Source organism: Hesperophylax consimilis, chromosome 5 (genome assembly GCF_061612785.1).
Source record: "Hesperophylax consimilis isolate HC1 chromosome 5, BYU_Hcon_1.0, whole genome shotgun sequence".
NCBI lineage: Eukaryota > Metazoa > Arthropoda > Insecta > Trichoptera > Limnephilidae > Hesperophylax > Hesperophylax consimilis.
In genome coordinates this window covers 10275025-10292589 of record NC_142840.1, presented here as the reverse complement: position 1 = coordinate 10292589, position 17565 = coordinate 10275025, and the positions used below count along the sequence as shown (strand labels likewise).

At 36.2% G+C, this 17565-nt stretch overlaps 2 protein-coding genes across 2 annotated transcripts in view; one reads left to right on the top strand and one right to left on the bottom strand.

Moving 5' to 3' along the window:
* The window catches only part of LOC149423502 (fatty acid hydroxylase domain-containing protein 2-like), a 589487-nt gene that overhangs the window by 141952 nt on the left and 429970 nt on the right, over positions 1 to 17565 (top strand). The gene's annotated exons all lie outside the window — the stretch shown is intronic.
* Positions 1 to 17565, bottom strand: part of LOC149423506 (G1/S-specific cyclin-D2-like) — a 60015-nt gene that overhangs the window by 37056 nt on the left and 5394 nt on the right. The window contains exon 2 of the mRNA XM_089631986.1: positions 4699 to 4920. Within this exon, the coding sequence (XP_089488112.1) occupies positions 4699 to 4920 (222 nt within the window). The remainder of the gene's footprint in view (positions 1 to 4698; positions 4921 to 17565) is intronic.

Here is a 17565-nt window from a genome sequence, read left to right as displayed (position 1 = left end):
CCTTATCGAATTCACACAATTATAATAGTTTTTTTAACTCTTCCTCGAATGGTAAATGAATCTAACCCATTGTTGATTACTCAGCGCACAGGAAAACAGGAAGATAAGAGTTATGATAATATTTTCATGTATTGTACGGGCTAGCAACTAGAATCTATCAGCTACCACCATGGGAACGTGGTTAGATTTTTTTAGAAGTCGTTGCTGTTTCTCACCGTAATCTTTCGTTCGGTCGAGCGGCTAGATTGTAAATCAAACTCAATAGTTCCAGGTATTCTATCGGTTCGTTTTGCATACATTTCAGAGGCGATTTCATTGAAGCTCTACGTGAAAATTGGCATGTCCCCTTGCTTTGATCCTACCCACATAAATATCCATACCTTTCTACGTGAATGTGGTATTAATGGCTTACAAACTATTGAATGAATTTTTAATAAACTTCAGCTTACCCAAAACGGTTAAAATGCATAGTCAACCGTCTGGTTTTGCACGTTCATTACCTTCATAAGTTACTAACGATGTCCAAAATTTATTTTACTAAGACGAGCTGCAATTTAATGATATAATTTTAGTATAACGCAAAAAATATACGTAAATACTTAAGTATCGCAATTATCTTTATTTTTCAGTGATTTTCCTTTGAATCATAAAAAATTACATAATAAATATATTTAAAAAAATATATTTTTCATCTTTGAAAAATCGCAACTTTTTAAATTCAGTTTTTTCAGAAATTTACCAGACCATCACTGCTCTCGAAGTTCTAACTGAGGTGAGTCGACTGTCGTTGTGTTGTGAGGATGGGTATTGAAGTGTATGTGCACCGGTGTGTAAATTTACCGGCAACTTTACCCGATGCCTCGCTGGACTAGCGCCCGTACAGTGGTGTATAATGCGGCACACACACCGGCGCGCTCAGCTGTTCGCGATGTTCAGTATGTTCACGTAATATACACAACGATCAGCTGGGACCGGCGCGGCGATGGGATGGACAACATTCAACATTCAAGCGCGGCGGGCGGGCCTACTCACTAGCGCACACTGCACAGTGCACAGTACGCCAGTCAGGGTTGACACCAACATATTACATCGCAAAAAGTACCTACCTACAAAGTACTTTACTTGAAAATATATTAAAAGATTAGGGATGTATTCGAATCTTGCTGTTTGAGTACGTAACTAACATATATGCGCACGATTTATTGAGACAAGATAGCGGAATACCGAATACCTCGTGTATCAGGTACGGACGGACAACGGACCTCACAGAGGCAGAACCGTATCGAAATAACGCAAGTTGAAAATAAGCGAGCAAATAAAAGAAACTCAGATAACGTCGAAATGTACAACATTGACAATGTGCACCGGCGTCTACTGGTTCTAATCAGGAACGTAAGTATAATATTATATTGTTTACTAAAGTTAGTAAGGTTTCGTCGTTGGAATCCGCCATGCGATACTTTGGGGCTTCCTAAGGTGACAGCAACTTGTTGTAGACGGCGGCATGTTCACTCGAATTTCGAATGCTAGGCTTGTATTTGGTGGATGTAGAGTGAATTCGCAAATTAGGCGGCGCGGGTAGGACGACAATTTTATAAAAAAATATTTGTTTCAAATAAAGAATCGAATGGTTTAAATATTCCCGCCTTATCCAGTTAACGAGAATTCAGCTGGTGGGGCATTGCCCCACTAATTTCTTTCTAGAAATACCAAATCAAATATTTGAATAAATTATAATACACGTCTGCGTAAATTAACAAAAAAAAATATGTGACAGCTTTGATCGAATTCCAAGCACATAAGAAATATTTAATATCTGCTTATTTAAAGAGGATAGAACTCTTGATCACTGATGCATTGAAAATGCGTCCGAAACGTCTGTAAAGCAGCTCTCATGCTGTACAGGACCTTGAGTGAAAAAAACCTTGTTTATCAAGAGAATTGAAATAGAATTCATGATCCTTGGTAATCAGGCGATGACTCGATAGGATACAGGATAGAATTCAAAATTTCAGTCCAGATCGTTGACTACATGTAATTCCAAAGATTCATTTAAGTTATTTATTATCAGCTTGTCGTTTTTTTTTTTATTAAATTTGGCTGTGTTTAAGTTGTGTTGGAATAATAATTTAAGTTCGTCTGCGGGAATTAACTAGTCACAACACCAAGATGGCGGCGGCCAGCGACAACGGGAAAGATGTCGTCATTGATGAAGGTCCGGGGCGATGATCCTTGCATTAATAAAATTCAGTGGGAATTTCTTGGAGTCAATTTCTTGGAGTGTCAACAGACAAATCCAATTAAATATACATATGTATGTTTTATTAACCTTGTAAACATAGCTTTATCAAATTTTAAATTTTGATAGCTTTATGCGTGGCTGTCACAAAAATGATTTTCATTTTTAGAGATGTGAAAAATAAAATTGTTAATATTTTTTTTAATTTTACAAAAAATTTATAATTTTGCCATGATGTGTGATAAGATAAAAATTAGAGATTGTTTTAAAATACATTTATAGAAGTTTTTTTATTGTCGTATAAAGATTATTTTGAAAACAATCTAAATAAAAAAATGCAACGCATAATAATATTTCATAAATTTCGGCTTAGAAACGGTTAAAATAATGATTAAAAAAATTCATGTTAACTTTTGGGGCTTAAAAATGAATAATGCAGTGCAAATAATGATGAGGTATTTAATCTAGTCGCCCTGTTGGTCGCATTCTAGGCGCGAGATTTTCTCGATTGATGCAGTGTATTTTGCCTATACCCAGGCGCATCTGATAGTTGCACCGACGCAACGAGACGTGACAGGAAACGCTGCGCGCGTCGTGAGCCTCCGACCCGTTTTCTGGAATTAAATTCCCCCGCCTATGCAAATTCCTCGCCGGAACGTTTTGCAATCCGTCACCGGGACACGTGTCGGGATTGCTGGAGTTATATAACGTCGCCGAATAACGCTGGTCTGTTGAGGTTATACGACTTGCCGAATAACGTTGTGGTAGACTACTCAATAAATGGCAGATTTGCGCCCAACACCCACGATATCCTCGTTGACAGGGAGTTGTATAAACAACTTTACATTCTCACGATTGGATTGATTGAATATGCATCATTCAGACGAATATATGCCCCTTGTTAGGGGCGCTGATTGAGAAATGACATCCTAAATCCTGCCACGATTTTTTAATTTTTTATTGTGATTACTTTGAATTCTTTGTTGATTTGGTTGGTATGCGTTATTTACTTAATCCAGTCTCGTTAATTGATATATTGATGAAATCATTTTCAAGGTATTCGATGCGAACGAGAGCAGATACTCCCAAATACCGAAGTCTTAATCAAACAACACCGCGACCTCGCCTCGATCTCTATTCAATAATTTAAAAGTTTCTCATTTGTTTAAGTAACCAACACTAAAGTTAGCGCGGACCAAACCTGCTAAACATTGTTTCGAGATAATAGACACTAGTCTTATTCTTTTCCGAAGCATTGGATTCAATTGTTCGGGAAAGAGAGAGGTGAGCCGCACAGAACACAAAGAGTTGAAAAACGATGCCCGAGAGATGAATGCTTACTGGCCATTGCGAAATGTATTCGTGCAGAGCCTGTGAGGCATTTACCCAAACCCGTACCTGACTTACCCACTGGACTGGAGCTGCTTGAGGTGGCCACACAATTCTGAGGTTTTGATGAAGTGTTCCGCCGAAGCTACATGTGCCATAAATAACACCCTACTTGAACTTTGCTTCGTAAGAAAAATTGATCAACTGATTATTTTTACAAGCCACAGGGATGGCGGTAATGTGTTTCAAGTTATCATTATTAACCGAGGATAACTCAAGGTCAGAAAGCAAAATCAATCTTCTCATAACCTTCGAAGTTTGTACTAATAAACCAACAGATGTATATTTAAAATTATCCATAAAAGTTTTAAGAATCAAATGTAATGTCTATATCCGCTAACCGTCATTTTGAAATAATCAATGGGCGTAGTTTTTTGTCCGCGCTCATCGCGAGTTGCAGAGGATCCCGACGGGCAATAGCAGCATGTAAAAACAATATTCAAATCAATCACCGTGATGTACTGCTGTATTATTGTTTTATTATAGTTTGGTCAACCGCATTTCAAGTATACCTGTGAACCGCGATGAATGAATGAATTTGTTTTCTAGGAAGCTAATTTTAACTGCTCATGGAGATATCGATTATGTCTTCTAAGATAATTAGTGTACCAGGACAAAAGAAGCTCTGGTGGCATTTAATACATTTAGATACGCATGTTAAATAGAATCAGTAATTAATATAAGTCGTGTCTCGCATATTACAACATAAAATCATACTCCTACAATACTAATACGGCAATAACCGTCAGTAGTATTTTAAAAATTAAATTGAATGTTATTGTTATTAGTGTTATTACGGACCAGTTGCGGCGAACATAAAAAAAAACAGAGTCCACCTTTTTTCCCACGAATATAAGAAAACGTTGCGATCATTAGGGCTCAGATGATTAAATTAATGTTTACGGGTGACAATGATACGGAACATTTATCTTGGTAAGGAATTTTCTGAATTCCAAAGTCGTACCATTTCGGTACGATGCGAACTACATAGTAAATATGTTTAGGAGAATCACAGGGCACTAAGCGAGGGACGAGGTTAGATTTCAATATATATTTGTGGAGTTACATACACATAAGTCAGGAACTGTGATGCTATTGTCTGTGTAGAAGACAAGGATATCTGCGGGTAGTCCTCTGGAGCTGGGTTCTCTGAGCTTGGAGGCCAGGAGGAGACAGGTGGTGCCGAGGAGTTGGAGGTGGTTCTTGGTGATGTGGCAGGTGCTGAGGAATCGGTCCATGAATGTCATCGCAAGGGGGAATACTTCTTCCTGGCATCTCTGCTCTTCGCAGACCTAGGGATAACAATAAACACTTTATTAGAATTAGCCTACCATTTCACAATTAAAATATCAGAAACGTAATATTTATTGATTTCCATTGGTCGTTTAATTCAAATATATTTTACAAATTCATCAAGCGTTCATCCTCCGAGATTTGGGATATTTTTTATAATTGTTGCAAAAGTTCGTATTTGTCAAGTTTGGAATCATTAATACGCCGGGCATTATGGCATATTTTAATTGACAAAGGATGAATGAACAGAGCACTATGCGAGCCAGTGCGAGCTGAAACACAAGACCTCTAATCTGTTAAGTATTTTCGTTGACAGGGAACGGCTGGCTGTCCAATTAATTCACCAAACAAAAGAGCGATGTCTGCTTTTTGAAGATAGCGGCGGCTGAGGCTAAAAAACCTCAAGGCGAGAACCAAGAACCGCCCATCGCCGCTTCGAGGGGAGGACAAGCCACTACAAGCAGTGGAGGGGTTACTCCAGTTGGGCTGTTGGACTGCTGGGCAATTGGCTGGTCGGGGGAAGGGGCAATGAAAAGCTCGAAGGCCGTACAAGAACATTTACCTGTCTACGTATGACCAGCAATTAAAAACAGGTATAAGCAAAATAGAGAGAATTCAATAAACAAAGCGTGTTTTCAAATACAAGCGATTTATAAAGGAGCCTCGATTTTGCCGAGCATTCGCGGCTGTCCTGTTCATTTGTCAACTCGCAGACGGCCAGTATGAATGGATAATGAGTACATCTCGGATAAAACCGACATCTTGAGAAGTCGGGACTGAGCATGCAGACAACCAAATACCCATACTTCAAATATTTCACATTATCATTATTGTAGTATGACGCGCTCTACTAAATTATTTATTCGTCTTTTTTTATAATTCAAAACTCGTGGAGTGGGATGTTTGCTCCCACCCTCTATTGAATTAGTTGTAATTCGATAGTACCATTTATTTAATCGATTTGACAAGGAAGTTATTTGAAGGAGGGTTTTTGCTATGTAAAATGTTATTAAATTATAGGTACTGTATTTGATTAAATAGGTTTAATATCTTTTGTGACAGTTAATACTACTCAACAAGTGGATTCTGTTTTATAACGTACAGCTTTGAAAGACAACACGCATTAGCGTTTTAATAAGTTGATAATTAGTATGTTAAATTGAACGTAAGTCTACTGAGAATGCGTTGGGATGTAAATGGTTCTTACTTCTAAGGCCCCTTTTTGTTTTGTGGCTTATGAATGCTTCGTTTGGTTTTTGTGAACCATATTATTCATCTTAGGTGAATAAAAAATTGGATGAATAATAACTCACTGGTGTATGGTTGCATAAATAAACCCGTCATTATTTTGAATCGGGCTAACAGATCTTTGCATAGAATGCTGGTTTATTAATGCAGGGGAGTGTTTATTGAAGTACACAGTTAGATTTATGGAGACATTTTTCAACAGGAATGTATCGGAATTATGTATGTGCATATTCAGAGAAGGAAATGAGTTTTGTAAAATTTTCGCCGTCGTTTCTCAAAAGCCGTTGAGAAAATTAGGAGGTAATTACTTGGCAGGTCGGGACCATCTCGCGGAGAGGTCGTTATGTTGCCGGGGCTATCTCGGCATCTCTGTTAGGTGCCGCCGCCCCGGGCACTGCAGGGCTGCAGGGGGGGGGGGGAGGTAATGGCTCGTCGGAGGAATTTTCGAGAACTCAGATTTGCATCATTCGGATGGGCCATTTGATAAAGCCATTTGAATAACTGCATGAGCTTTATGGTATTGCATATTCATAAAGTCGATTGAATAAATGCGATCGATGGAAGTTTGACACTGAGACTTTCGGCCGATCTTGAAGGGTTTAGGATAGTTGGTTTCCTTAGTGTGCCAGTAAAGGAATGCAGAATTATATGGCTCCAAGATAGTCGAGCTGATATTCCAAGGGATATCAAGCCCACGAGGTGTGTGGCGTAACGCCGCCGGCTGAAGAAGAACGCGAGCCGCAATCACCATCTCTCTGGAATACACGTCGGCCGACCGTAATATTAAAATCCTTCTCGGAACATCTTGTTAAGGGGTCATTTCACTTTAGAGGAACGCAATTTCGTTTAATCTCGTTAGCGAATAAATAACAATGGCGTTGCCTCGAACAGGATGTCGAGAGGAGACGGAATTACTGGAGCAACTGTTCTCTGGGAACCGGCTGCGACTGGGAGACTGCCTCGTGACATCATCAGCATCGGGCAATATCTTAAAAGCGACTAATTTGCCAAATGTCCGGTTGCTGATCATGGCAAGAACACTGAAATAACCAATGATTCTATTGATGGGTGATTGTTTAGTACAGCATAACACAAATATATTAAGCTTGCCAAGGCAGTAAGTGCAGGCGTGTGCAAAACTTCGCTCGCCAGAGCGAGACGTACGGTTGGGTGCATGGCGCCCACATGCGTCACGGCTGGTGGTTTCTGGTGAGTGGTGCTTGATGCTGGTGACTGCATGTCTCCACGGAAGGTCAGAGGTTCTCGGGAGTGAATGGATCGACAGTCAGCAGATGTAATAAAGTCTGTGGAGAGAGCTCGTTTGGCGGGCGGAACTCCGCTCCAGTCTTATCACAAAGGACAGATCTGTGCGACAAGAGACGGCCCCGCTGGAACTGCATTTTTCTCATTCTCTTATTATGAGCATAAACTCCGTCTCCGCCTCACAATTCACAATGGACCACGACACAAACCAAATATGTGTATTTATGTAAAAACATTATGCACGCCTAAATTCAGAATTGGAAGAGAAACTGGTTTCTTTGTTTGGAAATCGATCTCACTGATGAATTCTGTGAATCTAATATTATGATGCTGAAAACGCATCAAGTCATCAACAGGATAATGTCGGCATCCAAAAGAAACAATACATTATATACATCTTATAGTTATATTATTGTACGGCAGATGAGACAAAGTTAACGGACAAATAATGTTTCCTATTTAAGCAGTGATCTCATACGCAAACACTTGCGAGCTAAAAGTCCGTTGCAGATTACATAGAAAGCGGTTTCAATAAATAATCTAATTTCCCGTCTGGAACATGACATAACTCGGCACTTCCTTCATCTAAATTCACTTTTTGATGCAATAATAATCATTGATCATGTCATATCTCCCTTCAATGTCTCTGAACTCTTTACGATTATATTGACGGCAAGGTAAATAATGATTCGTTCAAACTTATTGTTGCTTCCCATGATGTCGGTAATTGCTTGCGACCGACGGTTGAAGTTTTGTCGAGGAATTTGGATTGTTTCCAAGAGGCTGGTGGTCCAGCAATGTCCCACGGGTCGCAGGAGAGCAGAGGGGTTGCAGAACTCGCCAGCAATTATATGGCGGCCGATATGAATCGGTCCATTGTTTGCCACTCGTTTTGCATCCGTTTTGGAGGGCACGCAGTCCTCCCATCCCCAAACACCAAAATATCCCATTCAGCCCTACCAACCTCACAAAAAGTCTGTTTCGTTATTACTTAACTATGATTTGGTTAAGAATATGTTTCAACCTTTTGAAGATTTTGATGGACTCTTGCGTTGCGAGGCTGTCTCGGTGGGGACCAGATTGGGTTTACATGTGAGAATATTTCGTGACCACCGCGCCCTCAACTGCGAGGCAATAAATCTACAGAGAACTTCGCGGATCCGTTTTTCACTGCCTCACGTTATCACAGATCTAGATGATGAAAAAACAACTAAGGTACATACTGATTTTTTTATCATGTCATGATGTCTGCTCGCATAAACAGTATGTTTTTAAATCATATCATGATATCTGCTCGGTTAAACAATATGTTTTTAAATCATATCATGATGTTTGCTTTTATAAAAAATATGTTTTTTAAATCATATCATGATGTCTGCTTTCATAAACAATTTGTTTTTAAATCTTATTATTGACTGCTCTCATAAAAAATATGTATTATAAAAGCAGATTTAAAAAAATCCTAATGGAATATGCTTATGTGTCATCTATATAAAAACACACATTCGTTCGATTTCACTCGAGTTTCTCAAAAAAAAAATTTTTTTTTTCTTTGAACAAGTGAAAAAATAAAATAATTTTTCTAAACTCATAATGGAATTGATATGGCAAGCTAAAATTAGATATAATGACAGAAAATCTTAACACAAAACGCTGAGCCAATTTCTTGGTGTCGGGGTACCTACCTACATACTTTTCTCAGAGTCATTAGTAGAAAGATACTACTATGCAAAAGAAATTGCGCAGAATAATTACAAGTCTGATATAATGTAATTTATTTCCAGCCAAACAACAAATCCTAACCAATAAGATATAAAAACAAAAAAAATGTTTCGAACCTTGTGCCATGGAAAAAAAGTTTTATTTTTGTACACAAACCAGTAATAAAAAAACAAATCTCCGCGTAAACCGTCCAGGTAAATAATTAAGGAAGATAATAATAAATTTATGTCCACCAATTTGTGATTTTTTTCCATAATATGTAAGTCAATAAAGAAATTTGACGATATTAAGCATAGGTAAATTATAAGTTCTATGAATTAGTTATTTTGAGGCGTAGCGATGAAAAATAGTTAAATATTTATTCAGCTCCTTTATAAAACCACTAAATCCGGAATAGATTGTGTAAGATTAGAAGTACCTTTGTTTTAAAATTAACTTTATATTTTATCTGATATAATAATAATATCGCAGTAGTTGAGGTTTATTTGTAATGGTTCAGTTTAAACCTCTCTATCGTTCTCATAAATGACGAATGTAAGAGAAAGGGAAGTAACAGCGGACCTCCCAACGGTAACGATAAGTTCTAATTGATTCGGTAATTTAATACAACGCGTTATTTATGCTCCTAAAGACAGAATGCCACCCAGATGAAAATCCGGTTCTCGTACCAAATATTTTTTTGACCTATAATAAAATGTGCAAAGATTTGCAGAATTCTGAACTATTTACAAAAAAAAACATAACATTAAATAATTGCTTTCAGGAATCCTGAAAAATGTGTGCTGAAACATTTTTCATGGAGAGTGACGCAGACCAACCAGACAACCTTCCCGCCCGACATTTGGCGAGACACTGACATAGTGATGGCGCTCCTCCACAGCCGGCCCCATCAGCTGATATCTGTCAAAGTAGTTCACGCCAACGCCGCTAGAGTCCGCAACAAAACATATGGTCGACCGGCGCGTATTCGTAGACGCCCGAGCCTAAAAGCGCTTGGCCCACCTTAGTCCCGGTTTTACGGAAAGTATGACTTTATTCGTGCCCATTCGTGTTTATAAGTGCCCATGTTTTATTGAATTAAAAAACTGTTACTTTGTAGAAGGAAACTATAGTATCGTTATATATTATATTATTTTAGGTTTAAGGCGATGCCATACGTCGTGTAATATTTTAAATCGAGCCGCTATCAATAACACCCCTTACGTAGATGGCGATAAGGTTTAAATTCCCGCTTAACACTATCCGCCTGTTTTGATTTATGCAAGAAAAAAACATGGCCAAAAAGTGCATTTTATTTTATTTTGTGGATGTTCAGGGATAGATATTTAATTTTTTCCGATCATTTTATAAATAACATAATCTGCCACATTGTACAATAAAATCATAACCGAAAATGGGTTCGTAAGTAGGAGATTTTGAACTTTAAAGCAGTTTTCAAGTTTACAAAGCCTTATACATTATTTTTTTCTGGGCTTATAAAAAGACTTATCTAAAAAATACTTGATTATTTCAACGGCCAAGATGTATTCTACTCGCAGTATTTAATTAAAGCATCTGAAACATTTCCAGGCGACCAAATTTTCAAACTGAAAACACATGATTTTGCATTACTAGAGTAGTGTAGAGGATCTTAAAAATCTATTGCAATGGTATATAATGATAATATAATAAATTATAATTGTGAAAACGTACAAAATCTATACACATCATGTGAAATATTTTTGTGGCGCACATAAAGCTGGTAGATCTGTTAATTCGGTTCCATGATAACTCAACAAAGTGAAAATTCAACACACTTTTAAAAAGTGATATAAAGTCATTAGAAACGATGAAATTTTTTTTTAACCTAACTTAACCTAACCTAACCTACTTAACCCAGTTAATAACGTTTTTGTTTCATCACTTTCCATGACTTTATATAACTTTTTAAAGATGTGATGAATTATCATTGTGATGATTTATCCGGTCACCGTTAATTCAATAAAAAATCATATTCCGTCAAGATCAATAAGACAAACCGATTTATTTCATTTATCCGCATGTAGAAAATCCCCATTTCTACGTAATAATACAAAATTTCACAATATATTCATTTTTCTCAATAAACTTCAGAAATATCCAATAGAAGTAACACGTACGATCGTAAAGTAATATGCGACTGTGGAACGACTCGGGAAAATCTCCTATCCCTTTCCTATATTCCTAATTTTTTTCGATCTTTCAATTATTTTAATATGTACCTATATTTATCTTTTTATTATATGTACAAGCTGTTTGTTTCGTAAATCAGTAAATGATTTTTTATATATTTGTAATGATGATATTCGCTTATTGTGTTCATAATGTGATTAATTTATCTATTACTATTTCGCTGCCCACGGCCGCATATTTGCGTCCGGTGTTCCCACGGAACCCATCCGACACCTCGCAGCTGATAAGATACCCAGCCTCTAACCTGACACTTGTATGGCCGCCCGTCGCACTGTTTATCTCTATTTGTCCCTTCAAAAGCCGGCGACATTTTATTATACAATTATAATAACTATTGATAATGCAAGCCGACTCAATCTAAAAACTCATGCAATATTTCAAGGATTAAAACATTTATTGTAGTGCTGATCTTATGTAACTTTATTTGCGACATAGTAGGTAACCTTATATTTGAGCACATGTGTAGGGTAAACAGAACGTAAGTAATTATTTTACAAAAAAAACAGCGTTCGTAAGCTACGCTTTAAAATATTAAGATGGACATTTATTTGCGCTCGTAAATACGGAATGTGAATATGAATAAATTAATAGTTATGTAATTAAATACGGCTTCGATTCTGAATAGTGACCTTTCACCAGGGCGATGTCATCTGTGACAGTAATTTTATGTTTCAAAACCTCAGGGCTTTCACTAATTAAGTTTTGTTGTAAACTGTAACAGCTTTCCGGTTAGCGCCAGCTAAATCGGAGCAACACAAATTATTATAATTTAGCTAACATTGTTAATATTCCATCATTATTCTAAGTGCGCAGTTGCACAACTGTTCAAATAACTACAGAAACATAGATTTTTCATGATATTCAATATTAGGTATATTTGTTACTTGTAAAGATGGTATTTGTCTGAAATTAAGATGACTAAAGATGTCGCATGTCTCACAATGGGAGTTAGAGAAGAAGAGGCCGCGAGGAGAATACCAAATGAGTTCATAGTACGAGGAAAATTAGTACTGCAGAGTGGGAACTTTGGTGTGTTCAGGAATAGACGTTTTAGTACAAAGAATCGACGTGTTTCCGCTATTTGAGCCAACACATAATAGCAGATAGTGTCTAGCGTCTTCTGTAGTCGTCAGGCACAGAGTCCGAATAGCAGCACTGGGTGGCCAAAAAACAAATAAAATTAAAATCATTAGATCAGATATTTTGATAGAAGGATAGTCAGATATCTCAGATATTCGAATAAAATAAGACGTAACCAGAAATGGCAACACAGCAAACACGCTATTTCGTCTACGTTGATTGCATTTATGTATATATAAGGTAGTGAAAAACTATATACATATATATGATATAACGGCTCACGTATTGGCTTGATTTATTTTTTAACCGTTTTTTCTATGGATATAAGAATTTATAGCATGTTCTTGATTAAAAAAATAGATTTCTATACGTTTGAGACTTTAATTAACATGAAAGGCAACAACTAGAAACTTTATGCTCACAGCGATGCAATAATTCTGAAGTAATACCAATTATCAATTCGAAACTTTATTTTGTATCGAATAACCGAACAAGTTTAAAAAAATCACAATATTTTCGCAATTTTTATTTTTGACCAGCTAAATATGCTTTCCGAACCTACGTGCAGCAATGACTTGAAAAATAGCTAATTCCAGTGTATAGCATTCCGGCATGATCCTTCATACCTTTTGTCCTGTCTCAAAAGTCATCAGTTCTACCTGCTGATGTTCACCGCATTTGTATGAATAGTACTGACAGTAATCCGGTTGTTCTAGACTAGAGTTACTGACCAATGTAATATCGGCTGCAGTAAAAAAAGAAATGACTAAGGAATGCTTTAATCCTCTAAATACTAATTTTGCTAAAATTCTTGGCACCAAGTTCAGCGAACTGTAGCAGACAATGAAACTATTATTTATCTTCTAGAACTGGGCACACAATACATCTATCTCCATAGGTAGTGAGAAACTCTGTACTTTCAGATAAATAGGAAGCGAGAAGGTACATAGTTTATCTTTTGTGAAAGTTAATATTAATATTTATCGTCGCCCTATTGAACTTTTTGATTGTGTTTTTTTGTATGCACTTATTATGTACGTACTCACACGAGTTATTTTTACTATTACATCAGAAGTTTTAATGCATTTTTTATCTTCGATAGAATATATGATGGTAGGTAGGTACGTTTAGAAATCGAGCGAAAGAAAAATTTATGAATATTCAATTTTGTATATTGTGTTGGTTTTCTCTAGTATCATATATTACATGTAACTGGTACGTGAAAATAACTGAATGCACAGCTATTGAATACTGTATCAAATTTGATTTGACGGCCTCCGTGGTCGAAGGGAATATCCTGGCGTGCGCAAGTAAATTTTATTGATGAATTTGCGTTATTTCACAAATAATTAATTAAAAATAATATAAAATTCACTTGTGGCACGTTTGAGAGTGGAAGATACTCTCGGTGTCGCCCTGGTGTAAAACCACCATTCAGAATTGAAAAGTTGCTTGAAATGGCTTTGGACATGTTTGGTGACCAGATCTGAATAGCCAGGTACTCCCCCAATTTCTCTTCTCCTATGCGGTATTCTGGTTGAAAATCTCCATGTAATGGTACATAATATTATTAAAATTATTGTCTTCAAAAACATGTTTTGTGTCGTTAATAGTTGTTCAAAGAGAAGACGTTTGTTTAATGAGAGGAAACCTTTTTTACTACTTACCAAAACGTCGACATGTTTTTTGTTGTCGTTCAATTGGTCGATGTACATAATTAAATCGAACAACGGTTTTACTGACTGTCTGATAGATTCACGGTCAAGAACATTGTCCATTGTTATATGGCACTGTGTAGGGCAAAACCGTTTCGTAAATGAGTTTCGGATGTCCAGGCAAGACTGTTTTTACATTTTTAAAGAAAATACAGGCGAAATTAAGTCGACATTGGTGAAATTGTATACGTATACTATTATGTCGTACGCTGTCTGTGTCGGTCTTGGTACAATAATAATATTATGAGGCATAAGCTGGGCGCCACCAGTTTAAGTACCTATGTAAATTGGTTAACTCAAGTTTCTACTTATACCTACATTCAGAGTCAATGTTCAAACGTCATGAAACGGAGCACGTTTTGGACAGCAATAAAACGAAACAAAAAAAAACTGATTATGTACTGTAATGTACACTTTTTTAGGCGTTTATTATCTACCTACGTAATCTAGTACAATATATATGACATAAATATTTCCTCCAAGACTACGACTTTAAAAAGCAATGTTGTTTTCCTCAACTTTTAAAAAAAGAACTCGCTTATATTTAGGCGTGTCGTAGGTACTTGTCTAGACAATGATTTTATAAAACTTTTTAAAAATAACTATTTTATCTGAGAACAAAGTACCTGCCTAATCTGGTATCTATGTAGTTTGACGTCAAATAAACTAGATTTTAGGCTTTTCCGAAACATTTAAAAAAAGAACTGACCTTTCCTTCCAAGACAATAATATAAACTAAGACTCAAATAAAAAAATTTTAAGTTAGTTTTTAAAAAAAGAACTCACAATAAAATAGGAATTAGTGATTTAATGTCAACTTTCTACGAACTGTACAAACTAGACAAAAAATGGGAACAGTGCGTAGTTTTTTTTAAGTAACGCCAAAACTGTCGTCTGTACCCAGTTTATTAATAACTGGCCTTTTTACATCTGTGCAAACTGCTGTTTGAAGATTTTTTCTTTCAATTTCAGTCAACTTTACGATTAATTTTTATCACAGAAAATGTTTCAATATTTGTCCTTATCAATGATGTAACACATCGATACAGTAATCATTATCACTGACTCCTTTATAACTGTGCTTATGTAGGTATTAATTTGATCAAATTAATGAAACAGGAATAATGTTCAACATTTTTGTGAAAACATGTACCTATTATTTTATATTTTCCTAGTACCTACAAAGCATATCTACATTATGCCAGTATAATTTTGTTCAACAAAACTGTGTTAGGTACGTAATAACGCACCTAAAGTCTAGTCTGTAATTGAGGTGATTTTTCACAAAAACGGTTCTATAAAAAATCATTAAAATGTAGTAATAATATTATTGTTTGTGGTTTTAGTTGGGAATTTAATAAATTTGAAGAATATTATGGTACTGCCGTAATCTTTCTATTGCATGCGTCTTTTATGAGATAGAGCGAGAGGTTATAACGGAGTTATCGGCGGTTAGACTTTATGTTTTATTTCCAATACAAAAAAAAACTCAGGTACGTCCACCCGTTGGTCCCCCAAAAATTTTGCTGTGACGTCACACCTCGCGCTCCCAAACTCGCTAAATTGCCAATATTATCTATTCTTGTTATTATTTAATATCCGACGTCGGTGGAGGTAGAAAAATACATATATCCTGGAATTCCGGCACAGAGATCATGTAACAATAATTGGTTATTTATCTAAAATACAAAAAGCAAACGTATTAAAAAAAGAAATATATTTGTTATAATGAGCTCTGTCGTGAAAATTACACAGCGTTTTTTGGTTAGAATTTCTAGTTTGTTGCAACTATTTTAAAACGATATTTAACGAAGCTTTAAAATATCGATATAGCTACCGAAAAAAAAATCTCAAATAGAAAAATGAGTGACGAATTTTTTTAGAGAAAGAATATCACATTTATAGGCGAAGCAGGGCATTAAATCTACTTTTTTAAATTAATTTCGTCCGTTGTGAACTTTCTTTTAATAATAATACTAGATTATACTGACAATGTAATAAATACAATGTAGGCAGATAATGGTGTATAAATAATTAAGCGCCGTCTAAGACGATAGATACCTCGTTATTTTATCGGGAGCGCAGAGAGCGAGAGAGGATATCGCAGAGCCATCGATAGAGCGAGTGGGCCGAACTATTTTATCTGCCGGCACAGCTGTATTTGTGTCAAAATCAGCTGATTTTAAAAATACTCGGAGCGCATGTGAGGCGGCGTTGGGTGTCCACACAGCCGGCGAAGCGGCCATGCGGCGTTCAAAACTACCTAAAATACAAACAGAATACGACCACCTCACCAAAAGGTCTAAACTAAATATTCAATACAAAAAAACCCAAATGCAATTGATTTTACATTTTTATTTATTGCCTTCAAAGTCTTTAAAAAAAATTTAAAAATTGTAAATGTCATATCTACGTATTTTCAGCTAACAAAATAGCAAAGAAGTGACACTCCTGTTTAAAAAGGGACAGTGTGAACGTTGAGTAAGTTTTTAGTTCTTGAGCAGGCTTGGCGCTTTTCTACTCGTTGATGTTACTTTCAATCAACTGCGCGAATTTTCATGGTTGTTTCGTTTATAATGATTTCGGTCGTTTTTTTATAATTCGGTTTCAAGCCAAGAATACTACTTGATTGTCTAATTTTTAAATTGTTTTATAAGGTGTAAATAACAGCGAGGGCACATTTTATAGGCTTTGGGCTAGTTTTTTTCCACGATTCAATCCAGCTTATTAAATAATGATTACAAGATAGGTATGATATCATATGAGCATTATCGATGTTTATACTAGCCAGGTCTGCGATCGGATCTTTGTTTAGTATTTGAGAAGGTGCCGGTAAGATGAAACAGAACAGTTACAGAACAAAGGCAACTTCCACTTCCTGGAAGTCTGTCATTGAATCTAAAACGTGGTATTATTGACTTCATCAGTTTCTGCATCAGATTCCGTTACTTCCCGAGTATAGCTTTAATTAGCATTATCAGAATATAACACTGTTTCTGACACCCGACACCCGCTATCACTAAATGCGTAACCAAAACGATAGTCTGTGAAAATGACCTAAAATATTTGGTTGTTTGCACAAGTGGAAATATATCACAATGAGTTACTCAATCAAAAATTTCTTTTGTTAAATTTCCGAAATTCACATGGTTCTTATTGACTTTAAAATTTCTGGAAGAACTGAAGAATCATTCATTCCTAACGTCTACGCTTTACCTTGCAAGTGGCGAGTGGAATCTTCCTACATAAATGCTATAAAAATAGGTAGAACGAGTAGGAGGTCTTGAAGAATTACAGTATGATGAAATCATACTTCGTTTAAGGCCCTACCTTTTGCCGAATATATTTATAATTATTTTTTAATGCGATTACTTGAAATATACCAGTGAAATACTACATTGGCTG